At 43.7% G+C, this 19,190-nt stretch overlaps 1 protein-coding gene across 6 annotated transcripts in view; it reads right to left on the reverse strand.

Annotated features, from left to right (window-relative positions):
* Positions 1 to 19,190, reverse strand: part of ARHGAP21 (Rho GTPase activating protein 21) — a 194,252-nt gene that overhangs the window by 39,527 nt on the left and 135,535 nt on the right. For 4 of the 6 annotated variants that reach the window (XM_056519305.1, XM_056519306.1, XM_056519310.1 and 1 more), the window contains exons 7-8: positions 18,970 to 18,999; positions 15,509 to 17,360 (exon numbers count right to left, since the gene is read on the reverse strand). In XM_056519305.1, the coding sequence (XP_056375280.1) occupies positions 15,509 to 17,360; positions 18,970 to 18,999 (1,882 nt within the window). The remainder of the gene's footprint in view (positions 1 to 15,508; positions 17,361 to 18,969; positions 19,000 to 19,190) is intronic. The other 2 variants (XM_056519308.1, XM_056519309.1) reach the window with 1 other exon arrangement.

Below are 19,190 nucleotides of genomic sequence, written 5' to 3' on the forward strand. Positions count from 1 at the left end.
ACAGAGTCTGTTCCATGATGGGGGTTGTAGCACAGGGGCTGAGGGACTGATTGCACCGGGTTTCACTTCTGAGACCCGATGCAATGAGAAGTTATTAAGTAGGGGAGCGGGCGGCATGGTCCGCAACCCTGCGATGTATGGTGTGTTTTAGCTTTCATTTTTGAATCCCCCGCGCTGAGCCCTGAATGGTCGGTCCTGAGGAGCCAATCAGGGCTCCTGCCGGGGGATTTAAAAATGAACATTGTGAGTAGCAGGGGGACATATCTATGTTAAAAGCGCTGTGGGGGGCAAGATATATAGCGCTGCAGGCGGGGACATATAGCCTATATATCTAGCCCCCCAGCACATTTATAATATGCCCCCTGCAGCGCATGTATAATGTGCCCTCGCAGCGCTGCCATCTATATACATATGTCACCGCTGCGCTATGAATGAAAAGCATTCTAGGAGCAGCATCGGCCGGCCTGATGCTGCTGATAGAAATGCTTTTCATTCATAGCACAGCGCCGGCATATGTATATAGAAGCGCTGTGGAGGGTGGCCCGATGCTGCTGATAGAAATGCTTTTCATTCATAGCACAGCGCCGGCATATGTATATAGAAGCGCTGTGGAGGGCGGCCCGATGCTGATGATAGAAATGCTTTTCATTCATAGCACAGCGGCGGCATATGTATATAGAAGCGCTGTGGAGGGTAGATAATGCTATATGTCTGCATACCCCAGCGCTTCTATATACATATGCATATATACAGAAGTCTGCTGGCACTATGCGCTGCAAATAGAAATACTTTTCATTCATAGTGCTGCAGGGGTATATGTATATAGAAGCAGACATATAGCGGGGTGTAGACATATAGCGTTATCTGCCCTCCACAGCGCTTCTATATACATATGCCGGCGCTTCGCTATGAATGAAAAGTATTTCTATCAGCAGCATCGGGCCGGCCGATGCTGCTGCTAGAATGCTTTTCATTCATAGCGCAGCGGTGACCTATGTATAAAAATAGATAATGTGCGTGGGCACATTATACATGCACTGTGGGGGGGGTATATATTTATTAGATATATAGGCTATATGTCTGACCCCTCCTGCAGTGCTATATATCTTGCCCCCCACAGCGCTTTTAATGTACATATGGCCCCCCTGCTACTCACAACGTTAATTTTTAAATCTCCCACTGAGAGCCCTGATTGGCTCCTCAGTAACGGCCATTCAGGGCTCCCCGCGGGGGATTTAAAAATGGAAGTTAAAACACACCATACGTCGCAGGGGAGCGGACCATGCCGCCTGCTCCCCTGCTTATTAACTTCTGATCGCATCGGGTCTCAGAAGTGAGACCTGGTGCGATCAATCCCTCAGCCCCTGTACTACAACCCCCATCATGGAACAGACTTATGTAGCCTCCCCAGCTGTCTGCAGACTCCTGCAGCTAGGGAATTACTACTCCCATCATGGAAAGAAGTCTGTTCCATGATGGAAGTAGTAGTAGTCCAGGCTGTGGGAGTCTCTAGGCAGAGGTGTTATGGCCATACATGAGGAATGTTATAAAAGGTGTTAACAGATATTTATTCATCTGTTAGCACCCATTATTTCATCCGTTATTTTACATCCGTTTTCACACAGAAAACGGACGTTTAATAACGGATGAATGTTCATCGTGTGAAAGCAGCCTAAGCCAGGTCTCAAACCTGTGGCTCTCGAAAGTTTGCAAAACATTGCTTCAAAGCAGATTGAGAGTCACCACTTGAAGACCATAGGTTTAGATAAATTAAAGAGTACCTGTCACCAAATAAAACTTTTAATATAGTGTTCCTTGCAGGGCTGCCATCAGAAATTTAGGGGCCCCTTACACAACTCAAGGCCTGCCCCCCCAAACCCCCGTGGCCAGCCCCCAATTTTATTTTATCTTCTAGATATTTATTCCTAATTAGATTAGAGCATTTATGGAGGGGGTGTGCCCGCAGCGGCTTCCTGCGGGGTACAGACATCAGCTTCCGGCAGGAGATCACAAGGGGCCCAATGCTCAGACCCCCCCCGCGATCTATAACTTATCCCCTATCCTTGGATAGAGGATAAGTTATTTTTCACCAGACTACTCCTTTAACAGCCGGAAAAAAAAAAAAAAAGTACAGGGACGTCCGGGCCCCCTGAAGCTCCGGGCCCCATACAAGTGTATGGGTTTGTAACCCCCTGATGGCGGCCCTGGTTCCTTGTGTAATTAGCAGACCCTTTACCATTCACTTGCTTTGAAAATTATCAACATAAATATGTTTAAAATGTAATAGAAAAAACAGCCACTAGGTGGCTCTGTTCTGTTCCCTGCCACAATTAACACAGTGAGTTTGGTCTCCACTTTCGGCCTGGCAGGAAACCAAACTCAGGAAGTGTTTCTCTGCACTGAGCTTGATTGACAACTGCACGTCACGCCTGGTGGGAAACGCCCACTTTCTCCTGCTGGGAGCTGGCATAATGTGAGCAAGAATAAAAAGGTAAGATACACAGCTTTTCAAAGCTCTGAAAACATTTTTAAGGGTGGGAGGCATTTTAGGAGTAGTTAGGGAATATAGCCTGAGTTAGTTTAGAAAAGTTTATTTGGCGACAGGTACTTTTTAAGAAAAGCAGCTTCAAGTGCTCAGAAAATTCCAAAATTTATATTCCGATAGGTGATCTTTACTTAAGTCTTCCACGGTTTTTGAGGAGCATGATAAGTTTGGTTTTGAATATGCCTCATTTGTCCAAATTCTATTTTCCAAAACGGTGTCCATCCTAAATGAATATCATATTCCCCTCAAGGTTAAGCTGTTTCCGAGGCAGAAGCTTAACATTATCTCACCTGAGGTGTTACAAACTTAGGAATGTGGTGTTAAAAATTTATGAAAGGTGGAAATATCCATTACTATAACACTCATCCATGACAATGCAGGAGAACACACAAGCGCCTTCTTTTCTGTCCATCATATTTTTTTTAAAACCTCATAAATGTGAACAAAAATAGGGATATGATTAACCATGCAGCGCTATCGTGTCTGCTCGATGACGTTCAAGCCTGCCTGCAGGAAAGTGACTCAATGTGCCCCAGACATAAACAAGGTGTGGAGGGCAATGAACCTTGTCACACACCAATGGCGCTGATGTCTGCACAGTCTGATTAATCTCATCGGACTAGGTATATCGAACATGATCTTAAAAATATATATATAAGATGACAAAATATTCACCTTCAGAGGACTGCAAGATAAAAACATAGAAGTGCTTAAAACAAACATTCTACGTAAAACTTATATCATATTTGGGGCGGACACTGGGATTGTAGGCCTGAGAGAGTAATGTGTCTCCTTGGGGTGACTACCAAGCTTACATATGAAGTCTTCAAGGTCACACAACGTTCTCCGGGCACTTTCTGTATTCAAATTAAATAGGGTGGTCACCTAAAATAAATGACACTAGAGACAACTTTTTTTTCCTCCTAGACTGTTCAGCTTCTTAGCAGTACGATACATATACCATTACATGTACTATACAGAGATGTGGATAAGTTGATGTTTCTCAGGATAAGTTTGATATCTTTGGTTCAATTCTGGCTCAATCTGAAAGTAACAACATTCGATAAAAGTTGGGGGCTAAGCAACGTTTTCAGCCATAGTCAATAGTACCTGGAAGAACGCTGCATAATCATGTTCATCCATACCTTTCCTCTCAGTTATACGTTTAATGGGCACTGACAGATACAATAACAATAAGGCCTCTAGGGGTCCCCCTGCCTCCTGGGACACATACCAGTTCTGCAGTGTCCAGTGGTCATCGACAAGTCACGGACACCATGAGTGATTGACAGTGCTGCAGGCAGGTCCAGAGCTGCTGTGCTTGCTCCAGGCCCTCTGTGAGTCAGAGCAGAGTGAGGAAGGGGGAGGAGTCATCACAGTGAGGAGAAGAGAGGGACACGCCCCATGCCTCTGCATGGACAGAAACCTCACCGAGCAACGATGGCAAGTAAATAAAGGTAATTCTGAGAGAAATATAGGCCATAGACACATACAAATTAGATATACATGATCAGAAGAAGATACTGAGCAACATATAACAGGTACGCTTTAAAGGATTGTTTATTTCCAGTTTGGTTAACTCAAAGTGAGGGTCCAAAAGACAAAAGCATTTTCAGCACCAGATGAACAGTAAAAACTTGGAGATCTTTATTGGATAAACTTCACATGGAACAAGTAACTCTGACGTGTGTCAGACCTAAAAGGTTCCTTAATCACGGCAACTCAACTCAAAGTGAGGGTCTTCCTACCTGCTTTGGACTGTGATGGTATATCGCTTCTGAGAAACAACTATGTTGATTTGAAAGAAAACTAAACACTATGGGATACCCATATAAATTAAGTATACCCTGCCTCGAGTGTCCATGATTAGCGCCCACTTAGAGCCACAGATACGTTCCGATATTGGAGTTCCAATATATGCCATAAATCCCCTTTATCAAACCACAAACTCAATTGACAAAATGGCCGCCATTATAGTGCATACAAATAGGTATATATGCATGTTCCTCACTAGTTCCTTTGACACGGTTATGCACTAAACAAGCCCTCTCTCTATGAAAATAACACTTTCTATGGGACTGTCCCAGCACTGTCTCTGTTAAATAAACATCTTCACGTTTAGATGGAGAAGAGAGGCGTAATGTTTATTCTAACAGGAGAATTTTAAGTGTCTTAGTTCTATAAAGTAAAAGCAACAATGCAAAAAGAAAGCTAAGTCTGCTGGATACTCAATGACCTGGTACTACACACAGTGAGGGCTATCTCCACAGGTTAGAGCAGACTGTGGTGGTCCGAAAACCAGGCCTCACATTCACCTGTCAGCTGGCAACTACCTCCTAAGAGTCATGTCATGGGATCCACCTCAGGTAGGGCTTTACCCATAGGGCACAGAGCCATACTGGTATACAGCAGAAATATGCTGGACCCCAAAGACACCTGTCAGACCCCCTGACTTATAATGAAGCTCACTACCTTCCATATTTCCTGTCAAATATGACAAATTCTGTGAGCCTCTAATGCAAAATTGAGCAGAGCCTTAAAGGGGTACTCCCATGGAAAACTTTTTTTTTTTTTAAATCAACTGGTGCCAGAAAGTTAAACAGATTTGTAAACCACTTCTATTAAAAAATATTAATCCTTCCAGTACTTTTTAGGGGCTGTAAACTAAAGAGAAATCCAAAAAATAAATGCATTTCCTCTGATGTCATGACCACAGTGCTCTCTGCTGACCTCTGCTGTCCATTTCATGAACTGTCCAGATCAGAAAAAAATCCCCATAGCAAACATATGCTGCTCTGGACAGTTCCTAAAATGGACAGCAGAGGTCAGCAGAGAGCACTGGGGTCATGACATAAGAGGAAATGCATTTATTTTTGGGATTTCTCTTTAGTATACAGCCCCTAAAAAGTACTGGAAGGATTAAAGGAGTACTCTAGTGCAGAGTATTCCTGCTCCGTCCTGCAAAATAAATGAACCATCACTCACCTCCCTGGGTTCCTGCGGAGTGCCGCTACAGCTGATTGGTCCTCCGGTGCATCTCCTCCATACTTACGGGTGTAACGAAGAGTCACATGGCGCTCAGCCTATCGCCGGCCGCCGCGATGTTCAGCCTCGGCCGGCGATAGGCTGAGCGCCATGTTACGCTTCGTTACACCCGGAAGTATGAAGGAGATGCACCGGAGGACCGATCAGCTGTAGTGGCGCTCCGCGGGAACCCAGGGAGGTGAGTGATGGTTCACTTTCATTTATTTTGCAGCCCGGGCAGGACGGAGCAGGAGTATTCTGCACTAGAGTACTACTTTAAGATTTTTTAATAGAAGGGATTTACAAATCTGTTTAACTTTCTGGCACCAGTTGTTAAAAAAAAAAAAAAAAAAGTTTTCCATGGGAGTACCCCTTTAAATGGAGACCTATGTGTCTCCATGGTTACAGACTACAAAGAATTCCAGTGTAGTCTGATCCTGCAATCGTGATGCTCCTTTTCCATCTCTCCTCTATTTCCTGGTAACCTACATTTGGTAGGTTAGTGGGGAAAAAAGGTAGAAAGGCATTTAAGCATGGAGTCTGCATGGAAGCTGTATACAAAATACGGCAGGTGACAATAGACTTTTTCCCAAAAGTATTTGAAAGGTTGTAAGTTTAAAAAGAATGGAAACAAATGTGGGTATACTCTAGAGTGGCGTTTCCCAATCAGTGTGCTGTCAGCTGTTGCAAAACTACAACTCCCAGCATGCCCGGACAGCCAACGGCTGTCCGGGCATGCTGGGAGTTGTAGTTTTGCAATAGCTGAAGAAGCTCTGGTTGGGAATAAATAACTCTAGAGTTCTCTGTAATTTTATATGAATCCAATTACTACATATAGCAACAACATATAGCTCCAGGAACAGAATACACTAACACTGAAACCATTATTACCAGTACTATGGTGATGTGCAATCTAGCTTTTCCACATTTTACTAATCTGACGGGCGTTAGGACCGCACGGAAACGCACAGTCTCATAGACTGCAATGCATTTCCTTGCAGTATCGGCAGAAAGAATAGACAGGTCTACTTTCTGCAGACGCCGGAATAGGAATTTCCGTGGCCGAAACATCTGGTGCGGAAATCCTGCCGTGTGATCAGAGCAGCAGAATCCAATTGGACTCTGCTGCTGCGGAATGTCTGTGCGGAATTCAACACAGACATTCCGCCGTGTGAACATAGCCCAAGTAATTGTAACCATCTCTTAGCGAAAGTGAGGACCCCAGTGGTAGCTGTAATGACGGCCACATTGGTTGTCATCCAGCATTCTCAGCACCACATAACCTAGGCAAGGAATAGAACTTTTGGCTTCTAGACAGAAGTTGATTCGGAAGGAGATTTATTCTTCTATAACTCGGGGAGGAAGCTCTTTTTATGTCCTGCAGATGTGGGGGGAAAATAAAAAATAAGAATGGCATTCATAAGGGACTGTACATCTGTAGACATCTGTCACCGAGGGCTCATAGAGAATGTCATTTGAGCGTTTCTTGTGGCCGAGGGATGAGCAAGTGTCCTCCAGTAGACTGCAGATGTTCACGAGAGGCACATCTAACAACACGATGGAGCACTTCAGGTCGTGAGAAGCTCGGGCTGAGCAGTTTCTCCCGCCTGACATATCCGAAATAAATAAATAAATATAAATAATATATATAAATATATATATAAATATATATATAAATATATATATATAAAAAAAAAAAAATATATATATATATATATATATATATATATATATAAATATAGAATAAAGAATAACTTCCATGAAGGTAACAGGTTATGACACTTTACAAATTTAAATAGAGGTTTCGGGAACTTAGAATTCCATGGAAAAAGATTCATCTTCCTGATATGTAAATTTTTACAACTGACATTTTGAACAAAAAGAACCTGTTTTTCTTCCTTGATTTGCGCAGGTTTATCTTTGCCATTTTAATCCATGTTAAAGGGGTACTCTACTGGAAACATCTTATCCCCTATCCGATAAGATGTTAGATCTCAGGGGGCCCCCGTCATTCGGTGCATGGAGCGAACTCCGCTCTGGGGGTGACTGGGGGTGCAAGCCGGCAAGCCCCTGCATTCACGACTATGGGAGGCGGCGTGACGGCTATGTACTAACGATCCCACTCCCTCCCATAGACATGAATAAGGGGCGTTGCGTGACGTCACAAACGCGAAAGCTGCAAGCCTCCGTGTTTCGGATGCCGTCGATGCCGGGCCAGAAGATCGCAGGGGGTCACCAGCAGTGGGACCCCGCCATCTAACATCTTATCCCCTAGCCTTTGGATAGGGGATAAGATGTTTCCAGCGCAGTACCCCTTTAAAATTTTACATATACTTGAGATATGTTCACATGATGGAATTTCTGAGCGCAATTCCGTGGGAATATTCCGCCGCGGCAGAGACCCATTGATTTCAATGTGCACACAGCAGTTTTTGCAACGGAAATCCTAATTCCGGTGTCCGCAGAAAAAAAAATTACATTTCTATTCTTTCTGCGGATTCCACTTGAACTCCTACTTCTCTTTGGGACGGCACATTTCTGAGCGATCCTAGTGCCCACCGGGAACATTCAAGTGGGTGAATATTTCCAGGCGGACATTCCACCTATTTTTGGCCGTGTAAACATTGCTTTAGTCAGAGCAGCATCCTGCACAATACAGTGAAACCAGCGTTCGGGTACGTCCATACGAGCAGATCCCCAGCGCGTATTACGCTGCCGATCCGCCGCTGAAGGACCGGTGAATGCTGCCTTTACAGGTGCCTGCTCGGAGTGGCAATATGCCCCTATGAGCAGACAGAGTGCAATATACTCACACATCGCAGCAGCTCTCGGCCTAGCTCATAGAGCAGGAGGAGCGGCCGTGATGTGTGCGAGTATACTGCGCATGCGCAGCGACTCGCACATCGCTTCAGTGTCTCTGCTTGTAGAGGCGTATTGCAGCTCCGAGCAGGCACCTGTAAAGGCAGCATACAACGGTCCTTCAGCAGCGGATCCGCAGCGTAATACGTGCTTGGGATCTGCTCGTGTGAACGTACCCTAATAGTGGATGACCCAAACATGAGTGCACCATACCTCTGGGGGGCAGGCCACTAGCAAGAATTACTGGGCTCTCTTCCAATAATCTGGAGTTACTAAACACATTGTAGCAGCATCAAACGAGCAAGAATGAAGAGCCACTTTGCTTTCGCAGACAACGCTTGTCCAAGAATTACATAGACCGCCATTTATCTGACATAGATGGGCGTATGTGGCTTATACAGGCAATGTCAACCGATCACCAGAAGGTTTCATAAGGACTAATTTTCTTGTAGGTACCTATGAACTATCAAGAAGATCCAGTCACCAGATTTTGCGAATCCCCTCCATGTTATGCAGACAACTGCTGTTGATTCCTCAATCTTAAGCAAAGTTAATTTTGTTGCAGATTTCTTGCGGATTCTTATTAATTTTGCTCTTTTCAATGGAGCCGGGTGTGAAGTCTGCAAGAAATCTACATCAAATTCTTCATTTTGGGGTTTTGCTGTGGATTTAACAAGCCTTTGTGGTGAGATTTGTGGCAGAAAATTTCCATCATTTTCGGATTAAAAATGGCCACACAGTCTAGGTGGCTGTTGGCCTATGGACCTGTGTTACGCAAGTGGCAGGAGCTGTCATTAGAGCCTTGATTACAAGTGAGAAGAGAAGGGGTTAACCCGCTGACATGGTTCACCCGTCATCCAGTAATGAACCTTGCTGTTTGCTCTACAGCCGCATCCCAGCAGTGAGAGTGAGTTCACCTTTATCTCGTATGGCCGGCTGCCAAGACACCGTAGTGCAGAGCGCTGATCTTCTGCGGAGCAGACCTGGCCCACATCCCTCCCTTGTCACACGTATGAAATATTTCTCTCCAAACAAAACCAAACCCATTTTTTTTTTTTTCTTTACGCAACATTTTATCTTTGTGTAATCTTACGAGCCTGTTGTGGCACGTCAAGTGGTGCAATATGGAAGAACTTAAGTAGAAATGGTAACAGATGTGCGCCGTGCCCATGTGATCGCCCGCACGCGTGTGTCTCATACATGGAAAAGGCTTTGATCTGAAAACTGACCTGTTCTCTATATACAGGTGGCAAATGCAAACCAGTCCTAAAGGCTTAAGATATTTACAGACGCCCAATTCCTAGTCTGTAAAATTAACAACTTTTAGGCCGGCTGTAGACGACCGTCACATTTTTCAGCCTGTATTATGGCCGCAAGTCCGAGACCAAACACTGATCTGAGGACTCGAACTGACAAAAGCTGTGAATGCACGAGATTTGGTGTGGATTTTGGTCTTGCAAATTTCCCAGTGAAATGGTTGTGGATTTTCTATGGAAATTAGTTTTTTTTTGTCTATAAAGGGTCTATTCGCACGGAAGAATTTCCGCTTCTTACGGAATTCCGCCTCAAATTAAAGCCCATAGACTTCTATGGGATTCCGCACTCCCATTCACACTTCTGAATTTCCGCAAGCGGAAATTCAGAAGTGTGAATGGGAGTGCGGAATCCCATAGAAGTTTGTGGGCTTTAATTTGAGGCGGAATTCCGTAAGCGGAGATTCTTCCGTGTGAATAGACCCTTAGTCCATCTGTTTCAGTCTGATCCAGAACACCTTATAGTAATAGTACATGCAAGAAAAGGCTGACGTGTTTCTGACATTCTGTTCTTAGTCATACATTTTTGCAAAAAGCAGCATTATCTACACATCTGTGTATAATGCTGCTGTTTGCAACAGAATGTAGACTATGACTAAGAACAGCACATTCTAACATTCGTTAGACTTTTCTTGGATGTACTATACAGTGACCCCTCAACATACAATGGTTTCAACATACAATCGTCTTTTCTGGACCTTTGTAACTTGAAACCAGACTCAACATACAATGTATGGACAGCCCAGATCTGTGAAACGTGTCAATGGCCGGAAGAACCGACCAATCACAATGGGCATTTCACTGGTAAACCCTCTGTATTACTAAAGTCTGGTAGCGCCCCCTACAGTCTGGTAGCGCCCTACAGTACAGGAAGGCACTACATATTCTGTACTATTTTGTATTACCTGTGCCAGGTATAGCAGCTCCTGGTAAAGAAGGCTCCATTTTACTTTTTTTTAGGACACTGTGTACTATACAGGACCCTGAAGAAGCTCCTGTCCTCTACATAGACAGTGATTACAGCTCCCAGCAGATCTTTATTACTTTTATATGTAAGGACTTGTTTTATCTGTATTAGTTATCTACTTATTTTTCTCTAATCCTCACTTTTTCCTATTTTTGGATGACATTTTGGGACTTCAGAATCAATCATCAGGTTTCCATAGAGTTATGGCCTCAACATACAATAGTTTCAACATACAATGGTCATCCTGGAACCAATTAAAGGGGTATTCCAGGCAAAAACATCTTATCCCCTATCGAAAGGATAGGGGATAAGATGTCTGCTCGCGGGGGGCCCGCTGCTTTGACCCCCCCAGGATCTCCCAGCAGCAGCCCGCATTCTATGCGTAGCTGCATCTGCAGTTTTGGAAACCGCCGGGCTTCCGAGACGGGGACGTGATGATTCATGTTTATGGGAGGGGGTGTTGCGGACGTCACATCCCTGTCCCGGAAGCCCGTCGGTTTCCGAAACTGCAGACATAGCTACGCATAGAATGCGGGCTGCTGCAGGGAGATCGCGGGGGGTCCCAGCGGCGGGCCCCCCGCGATCAGACATCTTATCCCCTATCCTTTCGATAGGGGATAAGATGTTTTTGCCCGGAATACCCCTTTAATATTGTAACTTGAGGGACCACTGTACTATAAGGTTTTCTAGACCAGACTGAACAAATGGACCATCGGTATCCATTTCAAGGTCCGATGAGCTGTAGTTTGCCTTTGTATTAATAGAATTGATAGGTGGGGTGCATAATGGGTTTTTGCAGCCAACTTTTACAAATCTGGCCAGGGCAAGGCAATGACAGAAAAAAAAAAAAAAAAAAAAAAAAAAAAAAAAACACCTGCTCTCCTGTTCCCTGCCCCCCCAATCCTGTGCCACGCTTGCTCCAGAATGACCCCCCTGTACACTCAGCACAGCATATAATGGTGTCTCCAAGGCACCTCCAAGCATCCATGGCGCCCATTACCTGGAGCAGGAAACAGCTACAAAGGGATAACAGACACACAAGCACAGTGTAATGCCATTGTTTTCCTGTGGTGGCACTGCAGGGAAATTTAACACTTGCTGCAGCTTACACCTTATCAATATTTTTATGGTATTTTCCATTTATAAATCCTATGTTAAAAGTTTCAGAATCACACATTTAGTCACTTTTTGTATTTTCTGCCAACTTAACCTAAAGGGATGAAACCCACAGCATACTCCAAGTGCACCTAATGTAGCCGCGATGCCTACCACCTGCGTGAGGACCTTCTAGCAACCATATTTGAAGCAAAATTTATATTAGTATCAATTTCCTCCGAAAACAAAATTTCCCAGATATACAATAATAAATATGGCATTAACTTGCAGCATAGTTGGGTTTGTAATTTTCTTTTTTGCAGCCATAAAGCGTTAAATGGCAAATTCGCCTCTGCTACACCCATACGTAGAATAATGTTCAGTTGTTTGCCACATGTATAAGGCATGTAATCATTTACCCCTGAGCATTGAGCATTTATCTGAGACAAACATGACACATGGGTTAAAGGGAATGTGTAGGTTGGACAATTGAGGCTGACAAACTCGTCACTGTAATACACTCGTAATAAAGCAGTGCTCACGACTCGTAAAACACATGTAAATAATGCACAGTGTGGGCTGAAGCGCTGCATGGTTACATGGCACCTCAATAAATATATTAGCTGCCGTTCTGCCATAGTAATATCATGAGAGATCTACTACTCCCATAATACACAGGTCCATATATAGTCCAAGCATGACTTTTACATATTTTTTTTGTAGTCAAATGTAAAATCAAAGTGTTTAAAATCCGAACAGCACTTCCACAGGCGAAATGGAGTATTACATAGTGTCCATTAAAAAGAATGAGTGTCTGGGCAGAGCATGGATATGCCAGGTCCTCCAGGACTTCACTAACATGTAGCCACTCTATTACCTCTCTCACAGGGCACGTGAATAAGGAATCATTTAGCCAAGGACAGACAACTCCTATAAAGCTTTGGATGTACCAAGGAGGTATGTCATATATCTGGGACAGTGTTTCCCAAAAGGTGTGTCCTCAGCTGTTGCAAAACTACAACTCCCAGCCAAAGGCTGTTCAGGCATGCTGGGAGTTGTAGTTTTGCAATTGCTGAAGACACCCTGGTGGGAAATCACTGCCTTAAGGCAGGGTCACACGTTTTGCATTTTGCTGCGTATTTTCTGCAGCGGATTTTGATACCCATTAACTTCAACAGATCGGAAAATACGTAGCAGCATGTACGCTGCAAAATACGGCACGTGTGACCCTACCCTTAAAGTGGTACTTTTTTTTTTCCCTTTTAAATCAACTGGTGCCAGAAAGTTAAACAGATTTGTAAATTACTTCTATTTAAAAATCTTAATCCTTTCAGTACTTATGAGCTGCTGTATGCTCTACAGGAAGTTCTTTTCAGCCTGACCACAGTACACTCTGCTGACACCTCTGTCCATGTCAGGAACTGTCCAGAGTAGGAGAAAATCCACATAACAAACCTCTCCTGCTCAGCACAGTTCCTGATATGGACAGAGGTGTCAGCAGAGAGCACTGTGGTCAGACAGAAAACACATAAAAAAACAACTTCCTGTGGAGCATTCAGCAGCTGATAAGTACTGGAAGGATTAAGATTTTTAAATAGAAGTAATTTACAAATCTGTTTGGCTTTTTGGCACCAGTTGATTGAAAAAAAAAAATGCTTTCCACTGGAGTACCCCTTTAAGGTGTACCGGTCAATGGACAAAACTTTTGAAATGCTCCTCGCCCAGTTCAACTGTATGTCTACAAGACCTTGATGGTCCCATACACTAAGTCCGTCCAGGTTCACAAAAAAACAAATCCACGAGAGAGCCCACACCTCTCTCAGCTCGTTTTCGTGATCGGTCGGGGTCTCAACACAAACTTTTGATATGGCTCCACAACATATCAAAGGTGTTTTTTTTTTTTTTTTTTAAACAGGTAGACTTTAAAAAGGGGTGTTTTCCAGGAGGGAAAATTTTATTTAGAAAAAGTGATTTTATAATAAAAAATAAATAAATAGAAAAAAAATTAAAAAAGAAAAAGCCATACCAACCTGCCCGATCCCCTACCACTGTGGTTTTTATGGTGCTCAGGTCTCCACTGCCTGCACCTTAGTGGATATACTATTTCTGCATGTTGGCAGGAAGCTGTGAGCAGCAGTGGAGAAAACAGACAGGTGTGTATGGCTTATTTTTATTATTTTTAGGGCACTGAAAATTTTTCTACTTAAAAAAAAAAAAAATCTAAATTTTTTTTTTTAGTTTACATAAATTTTTTTTTTATTTACAAAGAATGTTTTTTTCTCTAGAGCAGTGGCATCCAAACTGTGGACCTCCAGCTGTTGCAAAACTACAATTCCCAGCATGTCCGGACAGCCAACGGCTGTCCGGACATGCTGGGAGTTGTACTTTTGCAACAGCTGGAGGTCCACAGTTTGGATGCCAATGCTTTAGAGGACCTGTCCAATTAATTAAACAAACACTGTGTAATGCTTCATTTCATCTGCGGAGGCGCTACAGGGATATTCACTTGCTATCAGGCTTGGTCCTTAAAAAGGGTACTCTGGCGCTAAGACATCTTATCCCCTATCCAAAGGATAGGGGATAAGATGCCTGATCGCGGGGGTCCCGCCGCTGGGGACCCCCGGGATCTTCCAAGCCGTACCCCGTTAGAATCATTCCCAGGAGCGTGTTCGCTCCGGGTCTGATTACTGGCGATCACGGGGACGGAGCATAGTGAAGTCACGGCTCCGCCCCCGTGTGGCGTCACGCTCCGCCCCCTCAACGCAAGCCTATGGGAGGGGGCATGACAGCTGTCACGCCCCTCCAATAGATTTGCATTGAGGGGGCGGAGCATGACGTCACACGGGGGCGGATCGGTGACGTCACTATGCTCCGTTCCCGTGGTCGAGATGGACTCCGCCTGAGGACCTCCAGCAGTTCCGGAAGCCGCTAAAGGAGGGTGCTGCATGGTAGATTCCGGGGGTCTCCAGCGGCGGGACCCCCGTGATCTGACATCTTATCCCCTATCCTTTGGATAGGGGATAAGAGGTCTAGGGGCGGAGTACCCCTTTAATGGTGGGAAACTATTACAAGTAGAAATTCTCCACACTAGTGACAATGAGGTAGTAAAAACATATCGATAACACTGTTACAGCGTATACATTTTTTCTGCATTTTAAGGAGCTTTAAAGTGTAAACTTGTGATTCTTTGACCCCTGTGCAATAATTAAACATTTGAGTCATGTAGTAATGTATGGTGTAAGCAAATAGGAGATAAGCGTCTCCGTAGAGTAAAAAAAGGGAAGGGTCTAAGTTATACATAATATGGGTCATGTAAATGAATCAGCTTACGCAACAGCCTGCTGTGCGAGCTTCCTCTGTATACATCTACACAATGTATTTGTGTGTAAGAGTAGATACATGGCACATTAACAGGTATATAGACGATTATTTTTCTTTCTGAACCATCCTATACATTGCTACAAAGAGCTTTTACGAGAGCTCACATACATGTAATACCAGGAACAGTCACAGATGGTTGGGTGTAATTGGTCCTAGTGGAGATCTCACCTTATATTTAGGAATGAAATTAATATTTTTACTATAATATGGATATGAGAAGTCAAAGTTTCACAAACCATGCTCAAAAACACTTAAAAGCAAACTAACAATGGACAACAAAAAAAAAAGTCCACATAAGACGTTAAGCCACCCAGACAGACTTACCTATGAAGGGTATAGATGCCAATGAATCTCCCGGTGAACTGGAACCTGATGCCTTCTTCTGTTCTATACTTTTTATTTTGACTTCCCTCCGGGCATCGTTGGGTAACCAGCAGGTTGTGTCGCCCCCGGATTCTGGTTCGTTGACGGCAAAAATGTAGGACTGCTGCCGTATGGGCTGAGGAGTCTGGCCACCAGACGGAGATTTATCCCTTAAGACCACGGGATCCATAGAATTAAATTCTGCACCAGAATAACTGACTTTTGCGCTAGGGCTTTGCCCGTTCTGAACGCTCATTTTGTCCGAGGTAGCTGAGCTATTTGTTACCTGTTTCACAGGTCTGGTGGGAATCGGTGAAGAAGCAGCGATGGGAGATTTGATGACGGCATCCAGATGTAAGTTATGAGAGGCCTCGGCTGGGGATGTTTTCTGCACATTTAATGGCCCGCTCCTGCTTATGTGGTTCACTGCTTTTTGGTCTTTGATGATTGCATCATCCACGTTTATATTAAGAGTAAATGGTTTAGGTCCATAGGAAGAAGTACTTTTTACAGAATTAGCTTTAGCAAGTGGAAAGTTGGTTCTTTCAGATACAGGTGGCCGAGAATGTGGGTACCTGAAAGAAGAACTCTGAAAATTCCTTGATAGGGGAGAGCTTTTCGGGTCAGCCGAGACCTTCTGCAAAGGATGTGCTGAGCCCAAAACACGTCGCCTATGATCTGAACTATATACAACAGGTCCTGCAGGGAAGCTTGGGCCTCTAAGGGACATATGAAATGAATGCTGCCTAGATCGATCGTATATACCCCGTCTGTCATCTTGCTCAGTAAATCCAGTCCATTTGTAGTTGTGCTTTATTTCACCATTTGCATCGTGAGGATCACAGATATAGTGATCGACTTTATTTGTAAGGTAGTCACATGACCCCGTTCTATTGCTCCTGGGAATGGCAGCTGGTGATGTAAGAGTATCTTGGGAAGCACTACGGGGCCACTCTTTCCAACCTTTCACAATGACTGGGTCTTCAAGCCTTTCCTGAGAAACGCTCCGTTGTCTGATTTGGGCAGAATGAGGAACCCTGTCATGAGAAGTACTCCTACGACGGACCTCCGCAGAAGAGCGGATGGGAGAAATTTGGCTGTAGTCCGTGTTTTGTGATGCCGCTCTAAGGCTATCCAGTCGCTCTTGTATGGTTCTATGACCATACATCTGCATACGTCTGCTGTCTATGTACTCTCTGTAGGTTTTGTAATTTCTCCAGTCTATGTGCTGGTGAGAAACTGAAGAATAGTGATTGGTAGGAGATGGTGATTCCTCGCCTGGGCCAATTGCCCTGGGACTACAAAGAGAGTCAACATGTCCTCCATAGCTTGGAGGTTTGCTTTTAAGTCCACCATCAACTTGTCTAGTAACCATCGACATGACAGGGGGAACCCCAGAGGTTGGAGATGTGGTCCTTGGTATTATGAGTGTACAAGGATCTACCCGATGTGAAGGGCCAGCACTGCTAGGTCTACTTGATGAAAGCTCAACCACCTTCCCAGAAGGCACAATAACAGTTCTTACAGCTTCATTGCAGACACATACAGCAGTGTTCGATTTCACGAGATCTGTAGGTGATGGAGGCACTTGGATTTCCACTCGGTGGTTTCTGTCCGGTTGTGCTGGCGTTCTTACCGGACGAACAGGTTGCTTAGCCAAAGACGTGCCTGGAGGTGTAGCTTCAGGTGGTTGGGCCATCACCGAAGGTGCGGATTTTACACGAGGATAACATATAGGTGGGGGTTCAGGAATATAGTGTGCGTTGCCGCTGTAGGCATCATTTCCTTTCAGGTAAGCATCTTGGGAATATGCCTAGATGGAGACAGGATAGAATTAGGGATTTATAATGAAAATAGGGAAAAAAAATATTTGCATTACAAAGCAGAGGTTCCACCTGAAAAAATAATTTATTTTAGACTGCTTTCACACTATAAAAGTTATTCAGTTTTAAAGAGCGGTTATAATGTTCCGCTATGAAAACCCTTAAAAACGGCCTTTTAACGGCCGCTACAAAATCCCATACGGCTGTAACAAAATCCCATTAAAGTCTATTGGATGTTTACATTATGCGTTTTAACCCGTCACAGCCCATTATTAATAACAGACGTTATTTGTGACAGGAGAAAAAAACAGTACATGCACTATTTTTCTCCCATCACAAAATAACGTCTGTTATTAATAACGGCTATGACGGGTTAAAACGCATAATGTAAACATCCCATAGGCTTTAATGGGATTTTGTAATGGCCGTATGGGATTTTGTAACGGCCGTTTTTAAGGGTTTGCATAAAGGAATATTATAACGGCTCTTTAAAACGGAAGAACTTTATAGTGTGAAAGCAGCCTAACAAAGCAAAGGACCATATGATCTAGTTACTAATGACATAACAGGGGGTGTAAATAATACAATAAGTATTTAAAAATAGGAGGCAAGCAACATGCAAAAAATTAGCATTATTAAAATTAATACAAAAATACTGTGCAAAAGACTGATCATAACATAACTTACATAGGTTAGGCTCTGTTCACATCTGCAGCATGGTTTCTGTTTCCAGTAGACCCCACTGACTTACAGATACAGGGTCCATCAGATACCACAAAGGTGTTCTTGATTTTGACGCCTCCATTGCACGAAGTGAACTGAGCCTTCACCCAAACGTATTTTAGTCTAGTAAGGAACAAGTTTACGACAAATCGACACAAACCCCTCCCATCACGTAATGGAGACCTTACCTTCTGCCTCCTTAAAGACTGACTTCTCCGGAAAAGAGTTAAACTAAATTTGGCACGTTTTACCCATCTCCCTTGCGTATCATAATGCATTTCAGCGATCATGGCAAAAAATAAGTCTGATGTTTAAAGGAGGGGAGGGTGAATTTACTGGTTAGCGGGAAACGGCAAGCAATGGACCATCTCATATAACCACAATAAATAGGTTTTAAAAAAGGTTCCTGTACAGAGCGATTAAAGCAAATTAAGCCGACTGCAGAGCCTGCCGATGCAGAGAGAAAAAACTGGACTTGTGTCCTTAGGTATTTATATAGTACAGGTGTGGTATCCTATTACAGCCGTGACATGCTTACTGCAGGAGAGCCCAGCCTGCTTGCTGCTTCCTTATATTCAGAAGGTTATAAAGCTAACGTGTGCAATCGTAAACAGCACAAACTAGTGAACGGAGGGCGAGGCTTCTACCTCCTGCAGCATAGACAACGTTGCACACACAAAAATTAAATATAAAAAAAAAAAATAATAAATACAACATAAAATAAAAAGGCAGCACATGCAAATCCACAATGACAATAAGGCACAGACATGAAGCTACTGCTCGAACCAGTTCCGGTGTTAACTAGCAAAAGGATGTCAGACATATTAAATGAAAATTAAACATTCCATAGAGAGACATGGCTTCTGTGCATCTTACCAGAGCTGTGATATCCTTTGGAAACTGCAGCTAGGCAGGAGATAAAGCATAGTAAGAAAAAAAAGCTGCTTATTGGTGTAAAAAAGACTGAATTTATGTTGTCATATTGATGCCGGCTTTGAGCGAGCTAAAAATACATCTACACTGAATTCTGTGGAAGGTACCAAAAGAATCGACAGGGCGGTGGAGAGGATTTTTTCATTCCTATTTCCTCCTAAGGC

The sequence above is a fragment of the Hyla sarda genome, chromosome 5 (genome assembly GCF_029499605.1).
Source record: "Hyla sarda isolate aHylSar1 chromosome 5, aHylSar1.hap1, whole genome shotgun sequence".
Classification (NCBI taxonomy): domain Eukaryota; kingdom Metazoa; phylum Chordata; class Amphibia; order Anura; family Hylidae; genus Hyla; species Hyla sarda.